The sequence below is a fragment of the Carcharodon carcharias genome, chromosome 2, assembly GCF_017639515.1.
Source record: "Carcharodon carcharias isolate sCarCar2 chromosome 2, sCarCar2.pri, whole genome shotgun sequence".
NCBI classification, from domain to species: domain Eukaryota; kingdom Metazoa; phylum Chordata; class Chondrichthyes; order Lamniformes; family Lamnidae; genus Carcharodon; species Carcharodon carcharias.
The window spans coordinates 174286954-174301767 of record NC_054468.1 but is presented as its reverse complement, the minus strand read 5'-3'; the positions used below and the strand labels follow the sequence as shown (position 1 = coordinate 174301767).

The 14814-nt window shown below is 43.9% G+C and overlaps 1 protein-coding gene across 3 annotated transcripts in view; it reads left to right on the top strand.

Annotated features, from left to right (window-relative positions):
- sptbn1 (spectrin, beta, non-erythrocytic 1) overlaps positions 1-14814 on the top strand; it is a 297759-nt gene that overhangs the window by 234582 nt on the left and 48363 nt on the right. For all 3 annotated transcript variants that reach the window (XM_041174961.1, XM_041174970.1, XM_041174980.1), the window contains 5 exons: positions 6880-7017; positions 8143-8899; positions 9584-9786; positions 12217-12307; positions 12417-12563. In XM_041174961.1, coding sequence (XP_041030895.1) covers positions 6880-7017; positions 8143-8899; positions 9584-9786; positions 12217-12307; positions 12417-12563 — 1336 coding nt within the window. The remainder of the gene's footprint in view (positions 1-6879; positions 7018-8142; positions 8900-9583; positions 9787-12216; positions 12308-12416; positions 12564-14814) is intronic.

Sequence of the window (14814 nt, the reverse complement as noted above, 5' to 3'; positions counted from 1 at the left end):
ATGGAGGGTGTATGGGGTCAGTGGGGGGGGCAAGCGTTGGCACTTAGATGACATGAGAAGTGGGCTTGGGTAGGACCTTTTGAACTTGGCTTTCAAAAGGATCCTGTATCCAGACTATGATTATGACTCAAAAACAGAATTACCTGGAAAAACTCAGCAGGTCTGGCAGCATCGGTGGAGAAGAAAAGAGTTGACGTTTCGAATCCTCATGACCCTTCGACAGAAGTTCTGTTGAAGTATCATGAGGACTCGAAACGTCAACTCTTTTCTTCTCCGCCGATGCTGCCAGACCTGCTGAGTTTTTCCAGGTAATTCTGTTTTTGTTTTGGATTTCCAGCATCCGCAGTTTTTTGTTTTTATGATTATGACTCCTCTGAGATGAACCAGAGTCATGGAGAAGCTGGTTCAAGTCTTTTTTTTTTTGGCAAAAATATACTTTATTCATAAATCTTCAACAACATTTCAAACCATTTCAAAATCACCATCACAAAAATACTATCAGGTTCAACTTTTACAACATGAATCACAAGGTGTATCAGTACAAACAATGAATATTATAATCATTGGCAGACATTCATTTTGAGCTGTACATCCCGAGGGGCTCTTTACAGTTTCCAGCCCCTTGGTGCACTGTGGCAGGAAGGTCTTCGGCAGCGACCCTTCCCCATTGCGCCTTTGCGGCAGCTGCCCCAAGCTTTAGTGCATCCCTCAGCACATAGTCCTGGACCTTGGAATGTGCCAGTCTGCAACACTCGGTCAGGGACAACTCTTTTCGCTGGAAGACCAACAAGTTTCGGGCAGACCAAGTTTACCGAGTTGATGATCCTCCAGCTGTAGATGATGTTTGTCTCGGTGTGTGTCCCTGGGAACAGCCCATAGAGCATAGAGTCCTGTGTCACAGAACTGCTCAGGATGAACCTCGACAGAAACCACTGCATCTCTCTCCAGTCTTTCTTTGCAAAGGCACAATCTACAAGGGGGTGAACAACAGTCCCTTCCCCACCACAGCCACCTCGAGGGCAACGTGCCGAGGGGGTGAGACTCCTGGCGTGTAGGAAGGATCTGACGGGGAGGGCCTTTCTCACCACCGGCCAAGCTATGTCTTGGTGCTTGTTGGAAAGTTCTGGTGATGAGGCGTTCTGCCAAATGACTTCGTCAGTCTGCTCGGGGAATCATCCCACCGGTCCACCCTCTCCTTTTCCCTCAGGGTCTTTAAGACGTTACGTGCCGACCACTGCCTGATGGCCTTGTGGTCAAAGGTGTTTCTCTGCATAAATTTTTCCACTAGGGACAGGTGGTACGGCATGGTCCAACTACTTGGAGCGTTCAGCGGCAGCTTGACCAGACCCATCCTTCGCAACACTGGGGACAGGTAGAACCTCAGCATGTAGTGACACTTGGTGTTTGCATACTGAGGGTCTACGCACCGCTTGATGCAGCCACACATAAAGGTGTGGCCATCAGTATGAGGGCGATGTTGGGCACGTTTTTTTCCCCCTTTATGTAGAGCCTTGTACATCGTGTCCCTGCGGACACGATCCATTTTCGACCTCCAGATAAAGCGGAAGATGGCTCGGGTGTTCGCCACCGCGCAGGAGTGTGGAATGGGCCAGACCTGCGCCACGTACAGCAACAGCGAGAGTGCCTCACACCTGATGACCAGGTTCTTATCCGCAATGGAGAGGGAGCGTCGCTCCCACATACCCAATTTCCTTTTCACCATAGACACTCGCTCCTTCCAGTTTCTAACGCATGCCCTGGTCCCTCCGAACCATATCCCCAGCACCTTCAGGCCATCAGCCCTGACAGTGAAGGGGACAAAGGATCGTTCAGCCCAGTTCCCAAAGAACATAGCCTCGCTCTTCCCACGATTTACCTTGGCTCCCGAGGCCAATTCAAACTGGTCCCAGATGTGGATCAGTCTGCGCACCGACAGGGGATCCGAGCAGAAGACGGCGACATCGTCCATGTACAGGGAGGCTTTGATCTGAGTGCCTCTACTGCCTGGGATCGTCACTCCTCTTATGCCCGGATCCTTCCTGATGGACTGAGCAAAGGGTTCTATGCAACACACGAAAAGAACAGGCGAGAGAGGGCAGCCCTGCCTGACTCCAGATTTAATCGGAAAGCTATCTGATTCCCACCCATTGATTGAGACTGCACTACTGATGTTAGTGTAGAGCAGTTGGACCCAATTGTGAATTCTCTCCCCAAACCCCATTTTGGAGAGCACATCCACCATGTAGGTGTGCGATATTCTGTCAAAGGCCTTCACCTGATCCAGGCTGATGAGGCAGGTATCCACACCCCTGCCCTGTACATAGGCAATCGTATCCCTGAGCAGCGCGAGATCTTCCTGCCTGGCACAGTACAGGTCTGGTCAGGGTGGATCACCAATTCCAGAGCGGATTTGACCCAATTAGCGATGACCTTGGACAGAATCTTATAGTTCACATTCAACAGTGAAATGGGTCGCCAATTTCTAACTTCCTCTCTTTCCCCCTTGTGCTTGTAGATGAGGGTGATAATGCCTTTCCTCATGGATTCTGACATACTGCCGGCCAGGAGCATACTCTCGTACACTTCTAGCAGGTCCGGGCCGATCCAGTCCCATGGAGCCGAATACAACTCCGCCAGCAAGCCGTCGCTTCCGGGAGTTTTACTCTTTTCGAAGGACTCGAGCCTTAGTCAGTTCGTCAGGAGTTAGCGGTTTGTCCAGGCTCTCCCGTGTACTGTCGTCTAAGACCTCCGTGATAGAGGACAGGAAGGACTGGGAGGCCGTGCTGTCTGTGGGCTTCACGTCATACAATCCGACATAAAAGGATTTGCTGATCCTCAAAATGTCGGACTGCGATGACTTTACTGAGCCACGGAGTGGATTCTGGAACGGAAGATGATCTTGGAGGCCTCCAAGGCAAAGAGCGAGGGTTGCTGGCTCTTCACCTCTTGGGGTTCCTCCTTGACATCAACCCCCATCGACTGCAGCCGGAGCAGATTCTGCATGTTTTTCGGGACATTTCCCTCTGTTCCTTTCTAGCTTTCTGGGTGCCTTTGAGGATGAAAAACCTCTTGATGTTTCCCTTGATTGCTTCCCACCAGTGTGTCAGTGACTCAAAGTGGGGTTTCACGGTTCTCCAACCTTTATAATCCCTCTTGAGCTCCTCAATGTTCTCTGGGGTCAGCAGTTGCACGTTTAACTTCCATGCCCCCCTGCCCACCCTCTGGTCCTTCTCTAAGTGGCTGTCAGCCAGTAGGAGGCAGTGGTCAGAGAAGAACACCGGCTTGACGTCGGTGGATCTGACTGCAAATGCACGGGACACAAACAGGAAATCTATCCTGGAACGGATGGACCCGTCAGGCCGCGACCAGGTGTATCTATGCTGCGCTCCGTCTGCAAGGTTGCTGAAGACGTCGTGCAGCTTGGCATCCTTTACTGTTTCCATCAGGGATCTGGACGTAGCGTCCAATCTGCTTTCAGCCCTGCCAGATCGTCCAGCCGCATCAATGATGCAGTTGAAGTCACCGCCCAGAATGACCGGCCTGGAGGTTGCCAGCAGCAGTGGGAGCTGCTGAAAAACTCCAGCCGCTCAGCCCCTTGTGCTGGGGCGTACACGTTAATTAACCAGAGTGGAGCATTCTTGTACATTACGTCTGCTACGAGGAGGCGCCCGCCCACCACCTCCTTAACCTGGGAGACGGTGAAGCTGCCTCCCTGCAGCAGAATCCCCAGGCTGGAGGAACGAGAGTCGTTTCCTCCCGACCAGATCGATGGCCCATGAGACCACCATCGTGGCCATTGCCTGTAGGAGCTGAGGTGCGGTATCGCACACTCCTGCAGAAACAACAGGTTAGCTTTGGCCTTGGCAAGGTAGTCCAAGGTTGCAACACATGGTGTAGTAGATTTAATGCCAAGCACATTTATGGATGCAATCTTTAAACCCATTTTAAAGCATTTAGTCTCTTACCAAACCTGTTGTCTCTGAGAGTTCCAGACCTTTGGTTTGCTCCTTCATGCCTGTAGTGTGCTCAAATTGCCTCACTTTGGATGGGCTGAGGAAACTGTCCTGAACTCCCCATTGGCGATGTTCTGCTCGGGTGGCATCTGGGGGTCCGTGCAGAGAACGGGGTTTGAAATGTCCTCTGTTGGAGAAGCTTCTCCAATACCCTCCCCCTTTGGGGCATTGCTGCTCCCGGCTTCCCAGAGCTGGGGTGCGCTGAGCGCCTCACTGCTCCCAGATTCCTGGGGCTGTGGTGCACTGGCCTCTTCGGGTTGTGGGCAAAGTTGGGGTGCGCTGGTCTCCTCATTGTCTCCAATGTTCTGGAACTTGGGTGTTTCGTCCTCCAACTCCCTAACGTTTTGCCGTTTCTTCTGTCGGTGCCACCCTGGCCCTTCTTCGTCCGAAGAGCTGCTGCTCTTGTTATCCGTGTCGGATGGGAGATGCCTCTTGTCTGGGAAGTGGCTTGGTTTCTTCTTAGCCCCTTCTTCCTTTTGGCTCTTTTCACCAGCTGCCACTCCCCCTGCTGCTTTCCCACTGCTGCCTCCTCCTCCTCCATTGATTCGCTCTCCTGAGGAGTGGGAGGTTCAGGGGGCAGTGTTGTTGATTGGCTGTCTGTTGCCCCAATCTTTTCCTCCACCTTATCTCTCTCTGTGTCCTCTTTTGTCCCGTTGTTCTCCCTGGGGGCCTTGGTGGTTGGAGTGACCCGAGGCATTTCTTCTGCTTCCCCCTCATTGGCTTTGGCTGCCTGTGCATAAGTACGGCAACGTTTGGGGCAGATCCTGTAGAGGTGACTTGCTTTGCCACACAGGTTGCAGCACTTAGCCTGTTTACAGTCTTTTGTCTGGTGCCCTTCCTGTTTGCAGTTCTTGCAGAGGACGGTGCTGCATTTGGCCGCCACATGACCAGCCTTGCGTCATGAGCGACAAAGTTTAAGTTGCCCAGCATAGACAAGGTAGCCACGGCTTCCCCCGATAGCGAATCTGTAAGGAGGGTGGAAGATGGCTCCCTTACCGTCGGTCTTGAGCGTGACCTTAACCTGGCATTTACATGTCCAGATCCCCAAATCGTCTCTAACCGCGGTGCAGCTCCCAACCTTATTGAAGTACCTGGTAAGGAAGGTGAGCACGTCAGCGACAGGGACGAAGGGGTTGTAAAGATGCACCGTCGCAACCCGGTCTCGTTGCAACGGCAGAGCAAAGAGCGGCTCCGCCGTCAGGATCTTCATCTCTGGCAGGTCTTTCTTGTCCTCAAACACCTTCAGGAGCTTGACGCAAGCTGCCTCTTGCTTGAACGTCATATTAAAAAATCCAGTGCTGGGGAAGTCCTGTAGGCAGTAGATCTCCGCAGCCTCGAAACCACACAGCTTGAATAGGATCCTCTTGGTGAAGAAGGTCCGATCCATAACTGTTCCTTCCTTGCTGCCCTTCACCATGACTCGGATGGTGTTAGGTACCCCATAGTAAGGGATTCGACTGGTTATAGCCATTGCTGGATGACCTTTCCCTGGCAGAAACGCGATCAAGGTCTCTCCCCTGCCAGGTAAGTAGCTGGCCCAAGTCCATTAAAATTGCAGGGGTCTAGGAGATGCCTACTCCCCTCCCTCAGTGGGAGCCAGCCAGGTTGGGTTTGCTACCCATACCCTTATCACGCACTGGCGAAAATTGGGGCTGCTGAGTATGGTGACGGGTATCTTGGAATTGGGTCCTGCTGCCATTTTTAAATGGCTCTGCAGTCCTTCTGGACTTCATGAAAATCTGGGTCAATGTTAATGAAAGTTTTTAAAAAAGAAACAAGCCATTTAATTACCATCAAAATGGGTTTGATCAGTGAAGGTCAAAAGCAGCAATGAGTCCTTAATGATCCATTTGCAGCTCCAGAGCAGATCCCTGTTCTAGAAAGATAGCATCACAGTATCACAGGTACATATTCTGAGAATGTTTCTTTTTTGTAACTAAAATGCTTTTATTGATTACTATAGTGTTACAACTAAAATTATTTTTTTTTCATAGCAAGTATGTATTTAGATGTATTTTGCTTTTAAACGAGCACCTTTAAATATTTAAATAGCACTGTATACAATGCTTGTGTCATACAAATGTATTGGAGAGCTAATTCTACATTGTTTACAATGGTGATAACTTTTTCAAGAATCTTGAGTTTGTATGTCAGAAATGACCCAAATAAAGTAACATGGATGTTGGAAACATGAAATAAAAACAGAAAATGCTGGGAAACATTCAGTGGATCAGGCTGCATTTGTGTTTACACTTGAGGTGGTTGACCTTTCATCAGAATAATCACCCTTAATGGCTCAGAAGTTAAATGCACAGCAGTTGTTTTATATTACTGAGTTTGCAAGCATCCCTTGCCTGGACTGACTTAGCTGATCACTGCTGGATTGTTGGTGAACACTACAATTTGTCCACATACCCCTTGGCTTGAGAATTGAAAAATCAGCCAAGAATTCTGCTCCTAATGACTATTCAGTGATGTAAGCTGAAACATGCCCTCACAGCACATTAGGTGTGGATATAAGACTAAGCTAGACAGTGATACCTCCACAATTAAAGAGCCTACGAGTGCTTATTGTCCCAACTTGCATGAATTGAATGTCCACTGTGGCAAAGTAGCAGAAAGCTGAAAGTAACAAAGACACCTTATTGTAGCATAAATTGCTTTCTTCACTTATGGAGAGAAGAGAGGTAGAAAGTTGGAAACCGAAAACATTAGATAAATACAAAGCTAACCAAGTATTAGATTTTCTGAACGTTCCCAGAATCATCTCAGCAGCACTGTTCAAAAATTTTTTTTAAAGAATTAGGAAATCAGTCCAAGAATCCAGCTCTTGATTGATCCAAGTTTAATTTTTGTACTTCTACAGGTTTGAAAGTTTGGAGCCAGAAATGAACAACCAGGCTTCTCGTATCGCAGTGGTGAACCAGATAGCTCGTCAGTTGATCCACAGCGGGCATCCTAGTGAAAAGGAGATCAAAGCACAGCAAGATAAGCTAAATACAAGGTATGACTGTCACACAAAGGATTATTATGGCTGACAAGAAAATAGAATTTGATTGAGAGGTTTTGTAGAAAAGGCTGTTTTTGCATTGAGCATCAAATCCAAGGAATGTTATTGTCTAATTTTTATGCATGATTGCAATTTTTATGAATCTTGGTGCCCAACTCCTGTAGTAGCATCCCTGTGTACTTGAGCATATTGAAAGAGACCTACCTTTGCTGACGACCATTCAGCTGAGAGGTTGTCATCAGGTTGTGCTGTCCATTGGATCCTCACTTTCAGCCTACATTTAGTACTGGTTCTAGAGTACTCATTGAATTTCTTTGTTACCCACTAATTTCAAGCTACTACTACTTACATTATGGCCTGTTAGATCATACACTGAAGCATCAAACAAATTAGAACAACCTTATTTGCCACTTTGACACTTTTTACAGCAATAAGTGAGCTCTTCTTTATAATTTTGCCACAATGGAAGCATATTTAGATTCTTAACTCAAGTTTGTTTAAATTGTAACGTTTAATTAAGACCAAACTGCATTGATATTTTACATTTCCTACAGTTCTCAGTCAGTCTTAGAGAGCATTTCTGTCCCAAGATACCATTCTATGTAGTTGTAACTTTTCAACTTAAGTTCAAGGACTTCCAAAAAGTGCCAGTGCAGCTCTATTGAATTTTGTCCTGGTTTGTATGATGATATGAACCTATTTGAAGTTGCTTAATTGGACTCAGCTTGTTTGCTGAAATTATTCCTAAGAGTTCTTTGTGTTTGTTCACTTGCCACTAGATTTGTGTTCACTGGTTACCTAACAGTTTAAGCAGCCACGTGACCTGTTGCTTGTATTTGTTTCCTATGTACATGGATCAGACTTAAAACTGTTTAAGTCAAATTTATTTCTCATTGGAAAGGTGTTTTCAATTTATTGCAGAATGTATCATTTATCGAGAGACTAAAGCACACAGACATCATGCACCTTGATTTTAACTGCCCCCACCTAACAGAAACTAGGTGGTGCAGGGAGGCAGTTAAAATAATGCTTGTGGCTAACCCCTCATATTTTCTTGTGGGTTAGGAGTGGCACAATGCTATGTTTACCTGTGATTCCACTTTGTTATTTTGATTCCAGGTGGAGTCAATTCCGTCAACTAGTGGACCAAAAGAAAGATGCACTCAATTCTGCACTCAGCATTCAGAACTACCACCTTGAATGCAATGAAACAAAGTCTTGGATTAGGGAAAAGACCAAAGTCATTGAATCCACACAAGATCTGGGCAACGATCTTGCTGGTGTCATGGCCCTCCAAAGGAAATTAACTGGAATGGAACGTGATTTGACAGCTATTGAAGCTAAACTAGATGACCTGCAGAAAGAAGCTGAAAGACTTGCTGCTGAACATCCTGACCAGGAACATGCTATAATGAGCCGTCTTGCAGAAATCAATGATGTCTGGGAAGAAATGAAATATACTTTGAAGAACCGAGAAGAATCCCTTGGTGAAGCAAACAAGCTTCAGCAATTCCTGCGTGATTTGGATGACTTCCAATCCTGGCTATCAAGAACCCAAACTGCAATTGCCTCTGAAGATATGCCCAACACCCTGGCAGAAGGGGAGAAGCTGCTTACCCAGCATGAAAACATCAAAAATGAAATTAATAACTATGAAGAAGACTACCAGAAAATGCGTGACATGGGTGAAATGGTAACGCAGGGGCAAACAGATGCACAATATATGTTCCTACGCCAGCGTCTGCAGGCTTTGGATACTGGATGGAATGAGCTGCACAAGATGTGGGAGAACAGACAGAATCACCTGTCCCAATCTCATTCATACCAACTTTTCTTAAGAGACACAAAGCAAGCAGAAGGGTTCCTTAACAACCAGGTAAGCTAAGCACAGAATCTTATAGTTAATTTTGGCTTTGAGTTGCACCTTATAACCTGGACCCTTTGGTAATTTTCTAACACTGATCTAGCACGTTGCTTCTCACATTTGTAAAATTTTTCCTCACTTTTCATTATTTTATTCCAATCTGATGGAAACTAAAATTCAATTGACCCACTGTTTGAAACCTGCTGCCTTTGGTCCAGATCAGCAGAAAATGCTCAGCTGAGCAGATACAAACAGTGAGATAGATAAACTTTTTTAAAATCTGTCACCAGGTTTTTTAACTTGCATTTCTCTAAATATTTTGTTAGTCTTTCATAGAATGTGAATGTTGCTGGCAAAGCCAGCATTTGTTGCCCATTCCTAATTACCTTTGAGAGAGTGGTGGTGAGCTGCCGCCTTGAACCGCTACAGTCTGTCTGGTGTGGGTATACTCACAGTGCTGTTAGGAAGAGATGGAAATCAAAGTTTAAACAAATTAGAGTAATATGAAGAGAAAGCTTAGAAGAATTTGGGAAGTACTGGACTGTAATCCAAACCATTCCAAGAAAAATCTTGTACTGAGCATGAATTAACTTAAAAGTGGAACAAGTCATTTTATGTGCAATCAGTGTTTTTATTCCCTGATTACAAGTGACTATACAAAGCTGATTGACAATTCATTGATTTGTTGAAATAAAGGAGTATGTGTTGGCACACACTGAAATGCCCACCACACTAGAGGCTGCTGAAGCTGCCATTAAGAAGCAGGAAGACTTCATGACTACCATGGATGCTAATGAAGATAAGATCAATGGAGTGGTAGAGACAGGCAGGAGACTAGTCAGCGATGGCAATATTTATTCTGACAAAATCCAGGAGAAAGTTGACTCAATTGATGAAAGGTAAGAAAGAAACTAATGAAGTGAGGTTCTGTCCTTTTTGTAAACCCTTAACTTTAATATCCTACATTCGTGAGAATATCCTATATTCTCTGCAAATAGTTATATTCTACTTCATTAGGAGTGAATTTTTACTGTACTTGTATCATTATCTAATGTTGGAGTCTTGATTTGTTGGAGAGCTCATTCTAAGACAAATTTCCATTGAGTGCCCTTCTGCAGTACCATAATTTGGTCTTTATTTAGCAAAGCAACTAGGTTTTTTAAGTTGACATAGTGGAAATGTAACGATATACATCACGAAACGAGTATTAAAAGAATTCATGGGCAAAAGTTTTACCCCTGCGGGCAGGTATGCGCCTGACCCACTCGAGCATAAAATGATGCGTGTTGATGCCCAACGTCACCGCGCAGTCGTGCGATATTTCGGTCAGCGGGTGCATGCTGGAGTCAGCAATGCACCTGATGACACTTAAAAGGCCTATTAAGACCATTAACAAGGTAAGAAAATGAAATTTTTCGCTGCCTGTCCAACCTTAAGGTTGGCGGGCAGGCGAAAAGGCCAAAGCAGCCTTTTCACTTTTTAGGAAACCTCATCCGTGGGCGAGATGAGGTTTCCTAAAGCAAATAAAAATAAAGTAAAAATTTTAAAACTCAATTAATAACATGTCCCTGCTCATGTAACAGGGTCACATGAGGGGACATGTTGTACTTTAATTTTAATTTCTTTATTTTTTTTTTCAAACTTTTCATCTCCCTGAGGCAGCTCTGGGCCTCAGGGATATTATCAAGGGCAAAATTCTGCCCCATGTATTATACTTTCTACCATCACACGCAGCCCAGTAATTATTTTACTTGCCTTTGAAAAACTGTTCCTGAAAACCTACCTGTTTCTGATAAATTGTTTTAGCATTAAGATGATCCCTTCCCATTTTTCTTTTCACTTTGCACTGTGTGGCTGCCTTCGGACCAGTTTATTGGTGACTGTTGGAAACTAATCAATTACAAGAGTGGAAAACTGTTAGGTGTTTAAATCATTCTTTCCTGCCACACACACACACACACACCCCCACCCCCCCCCACCCCCACCCTGCAGAAAAAAACTGCAGTCACAGCAGAGTGGTGAATAGTTTTAAATATTCTGAGGGTAGAACATTGTTGCATTTTCAATTCAAAAAAAGAAAAGCAGAAGTTCCTCAGGATCTTTTAACTGGTGTGTTCCAGTTTCTCGTATCCAGGTTCTTTGTAAAGTAATTACTGCCTGTTCTCAGTCTTATGCTCCATGTTTGGTTAATTACTGTAGCAAGGGAAGCCTTTTGAGAGGTGGCCTAAAAGGCTGTTTAAAATTATTCTTGGTCATTTCAGAGGTTCCCCATATAGAACTATCCCTAAATACAAACATCACAGATCAAATATCACATCCAAGGGATATATTTTCTGGAAGAAATTCTTCATGTTCTCCCCACTAACACTTTTCTCCAAAAGGTCAAAGCAAAGGAGGCCAGTGCTTTCTGATAACAACTCAAATTCCACTCAGTTCTACAAAGTGGATTTAAATTTGATTTATTGACACCCAAAACAGGAAGATTTACTATTAGAAGAAGATTTTACTCTGCATTATCCAGATTATAATCAATAACCAGGTTATTAGCAGCAAGAACAAAGTACTGATAACTGACAGTAATGAAAGCTATTACATTGTCTAGATAACCTACTATCCCAATGGTGTGTAACGGAAAGTGGTAGAAGGCCTAAAATATTAGAAACATTCTCCAATATTCATTCATGTCTTCAAAGCTTGTGATTTTAATGGTATATTAATTGTATTACTGTTAAGGATATACAAGTGGAAGGCATTGATTGATTAGCTTGAGCACATATAAAGAAAGACTTCTTGGACACTGGGTGTTGTTTAGGGAGAAGGCATTCATTTGTAATGTTGAATTCAATAGGTAAATTTAGTATTAAGTAAAAGATTGACATCTGGTTTTCTACTTTAACCATCTGGCTATCATAAATTTAACGTGTGAGACATCTGTTTCAGCCACTGTTCCATCAGGGTGCATCTTAAAGCTCATGTACATTCAACTCTTACATGAAGTGCCTCAAGACTGAACAATTTGAGATCTGTCCTTGCATGTAATCTAATCTGAAGCATTAGCTCGTGTTACAGCTTTGTACTGCAATGTAGTTTTCAAGATGTAGTTACTGTATTTTCTGTATAAAGTGGGTAAATTAATTCCCTTCTCTTTGGTACACTCAAGAACTGCAACTGTTAACATTAGGATGCAATGTAGGGTATGAAAAAGGGAAAGTTGCATATTGAAAAACCTGTGCAATGTGACCCTAAAGACTCATCTTAAAAAAACCTTTTTATTTAGAAATCATTCTAAACAACTCCTTAAAAATGTTACTATTAAATTTAACCTATAGGCATAAGAAGAACCGTGAGGCTGCCAGCGAACTACTTATGCGCCTTAAGGATAATAGAGACCTACAGAAATTTCTCCAAGACTGCCAGGAAGTAAACTTGCTATACAACTTATTGTTAACAAAGTACTTTGTTTTATATGTGCATTGTAGATTATAAATGTTATATTCCTTGAACACACCTTAATGCTTTTGTTTTATAGTTGTCCCTTTGGATCAGTGAGAAGATGCTCACTGCTCAGGACATGTCCTATGATGAAGCCAGAAATTTGCACAGCAAATGGCAGAAGCATCAGGCTTTTATGGCAGAGCTTGCATCAAATAAAGAATGGCTGGATAAAATTGATAAGGTATGATAGAATCTTGAATACTCAATTCTGTTTCTGTTTCTGTAATAAATATATTGCCGCTTGGAGTGATTTTTTTTAAGTTTACAGTTTGAAAATTAACCCTTTCACTTCTGTTGTCACTTTGTGATGGCAACAAAATAATTAATAGTCGTTTGGTAGTACAGAACTTGAGTCTTGCTGAAAAAGGAGATATGTCTAAGCTTTAAATCTTGCACTCATCAGGACACTTGCAAAAACACCAATATAATGGGAAAAACAACAATGAGTCAGCAAATGGCTGTCACTTAGTTTGTTTAGCTGAAACAGGCGGAATGTATGTACATGTTCTTTGTGTCTGTAAAGAACAGGGCCCTGTGTATCAATATATTTAGCTTCCAGTACAAACTGCAAGCCCAAAAGACAATCTTAAATTGGTTGTCAGCGTAAGTCTTAGCACGTTGAAGATTATTTAGCAAATGTTGTCCAATTGCGGAATCACATCTAATGTTAGACACTGTTTTGAGTTTTGCAAGCAAAACTGGTTGGGTAAGATCTGTACCCCTGCCCATCGTGAACAGCAGTTGGGACTTTGGGATGTACGGCCTACATACTTAGCATCACACTGGCACTGAAATTCATATACCACATTACTCATTTGTGTGTTAGGCAGAATGTCTTTTTGGCTCGATGGCAGCATCCTGTTAGTAGTGAATACCACTCGTGTTGCTACTACATAGCAGCAGTGTGAAACAGCTAGCTTTAAATTTTTGAGGTATCTTGCCTTTCCAGGGTAAACTGAGGTAGACTGGGCACTTTTCAGGGCCAAAAGGGATGGCCTTAGGCCTCCTGAATTTGCTAAAAATTAAGCTGACAGCCAATTTAAGATTGTCAGTCAGCTCACAATGTGGCACATTTGTGAGTACTGGAAGCTGCATATATTAATACACAGGGTCCTGTTCTTTGCAGACAGAAAGAACATGTACATAAATTGCACCTGTCTCAGCTAAACAAAATAAGTGACAGTCATTCGCTGAGATTGGTCATGGCATTGCCCTGAGGAATATCAAGGTCAAGCGGCCTGGTTTAAATTTCAAACAATGCTCGGCAGTTAACTTTCAGTCACCGTCACTGGTGCATTCTCCATCATGGCAATGCCACTTGCCGACCAATCTGCACTCTCTTCACATACAGTATAAATTGTTGTCTTCTCCCTTATATTGGTATTCTTGCGAGTTTCCTGACATGTCTCTTTTTATCAGCAAAATAATTAACAATAATTGATCCCAGCTTGCCTGATGCATAAGATCTTAAAACTTGCAGGATTAAAGTATTGGTACTTCTCTGGAAGCAGAGTGGTAATTCATAAGAATTCAGTGAATAGAATTTACCAATTGATACTGTTGCTTTAGTGATTTGCTCTGTTAGACGTTTGTTTTTAATTCTACCCTCCCCTTTCTGGCCAACTTCTTTTTCCAAATCAGCTTTGCGATTTTACGCTGTACACTCATCTAATAAGTTTGCTTCATCTTCTTTGTGTAAATCCACATAATTTTGCTCTTAAAATTGTATTTTTCCTCTATACAGCATGGCTTTACCTAAGATTATAAAACATTATAAAACGGTGCTGTGACAAACTGAGCTGCAGCATGGCTAGTCAGTATTAGATTTGCCTCAAAATAGATATTTCAATTTTACAAGTACCTTTTGGACCATACTGCGTCTAAGTATAGACACCTGGAAATTCCAGTTTACCACCCCCCCCAAACCCCATTGATTTATGCCATTACTCCAGAGGCAGCATTTCCCAGTCGGTGAGTGGGGGCGGGGCCCGCTCACCAACACGTAAAATGACGTGAGGTGATGTCGGACGTGCATCCCGAAGTCACCCCACGTCATTTAGATTTTCAGTTCGGCGAGCACGCAGCCGACTCAGCTGTGCACCTGCCGACCTGTCAACAGCCTATTAAGGCCATTAAAAAAGTAATTAAGATGATTAATGGACCTGCCCGTCCAACCTTAAGGTTGGCGGACAGGCGAAGAGCCCCAAGGCGGCCTTCCGAAAAAGCATGAAACCTCATCCACGGGCGGGATGAGGTTTCATGAGGGATTTAAAATGTTCGGAAATTTTTAAAATAAAAGTAATGGCTATGTCCCAGCTCATGTGACAGTGTCACATGAGGGGACATGTCAGGAAACTTTTTTCTTACCTTTAATAAATTTTTAAAAGTTCAACCAATCTCCCTGAGGCAGCACTTTGCCTCAGGGAGAGCTG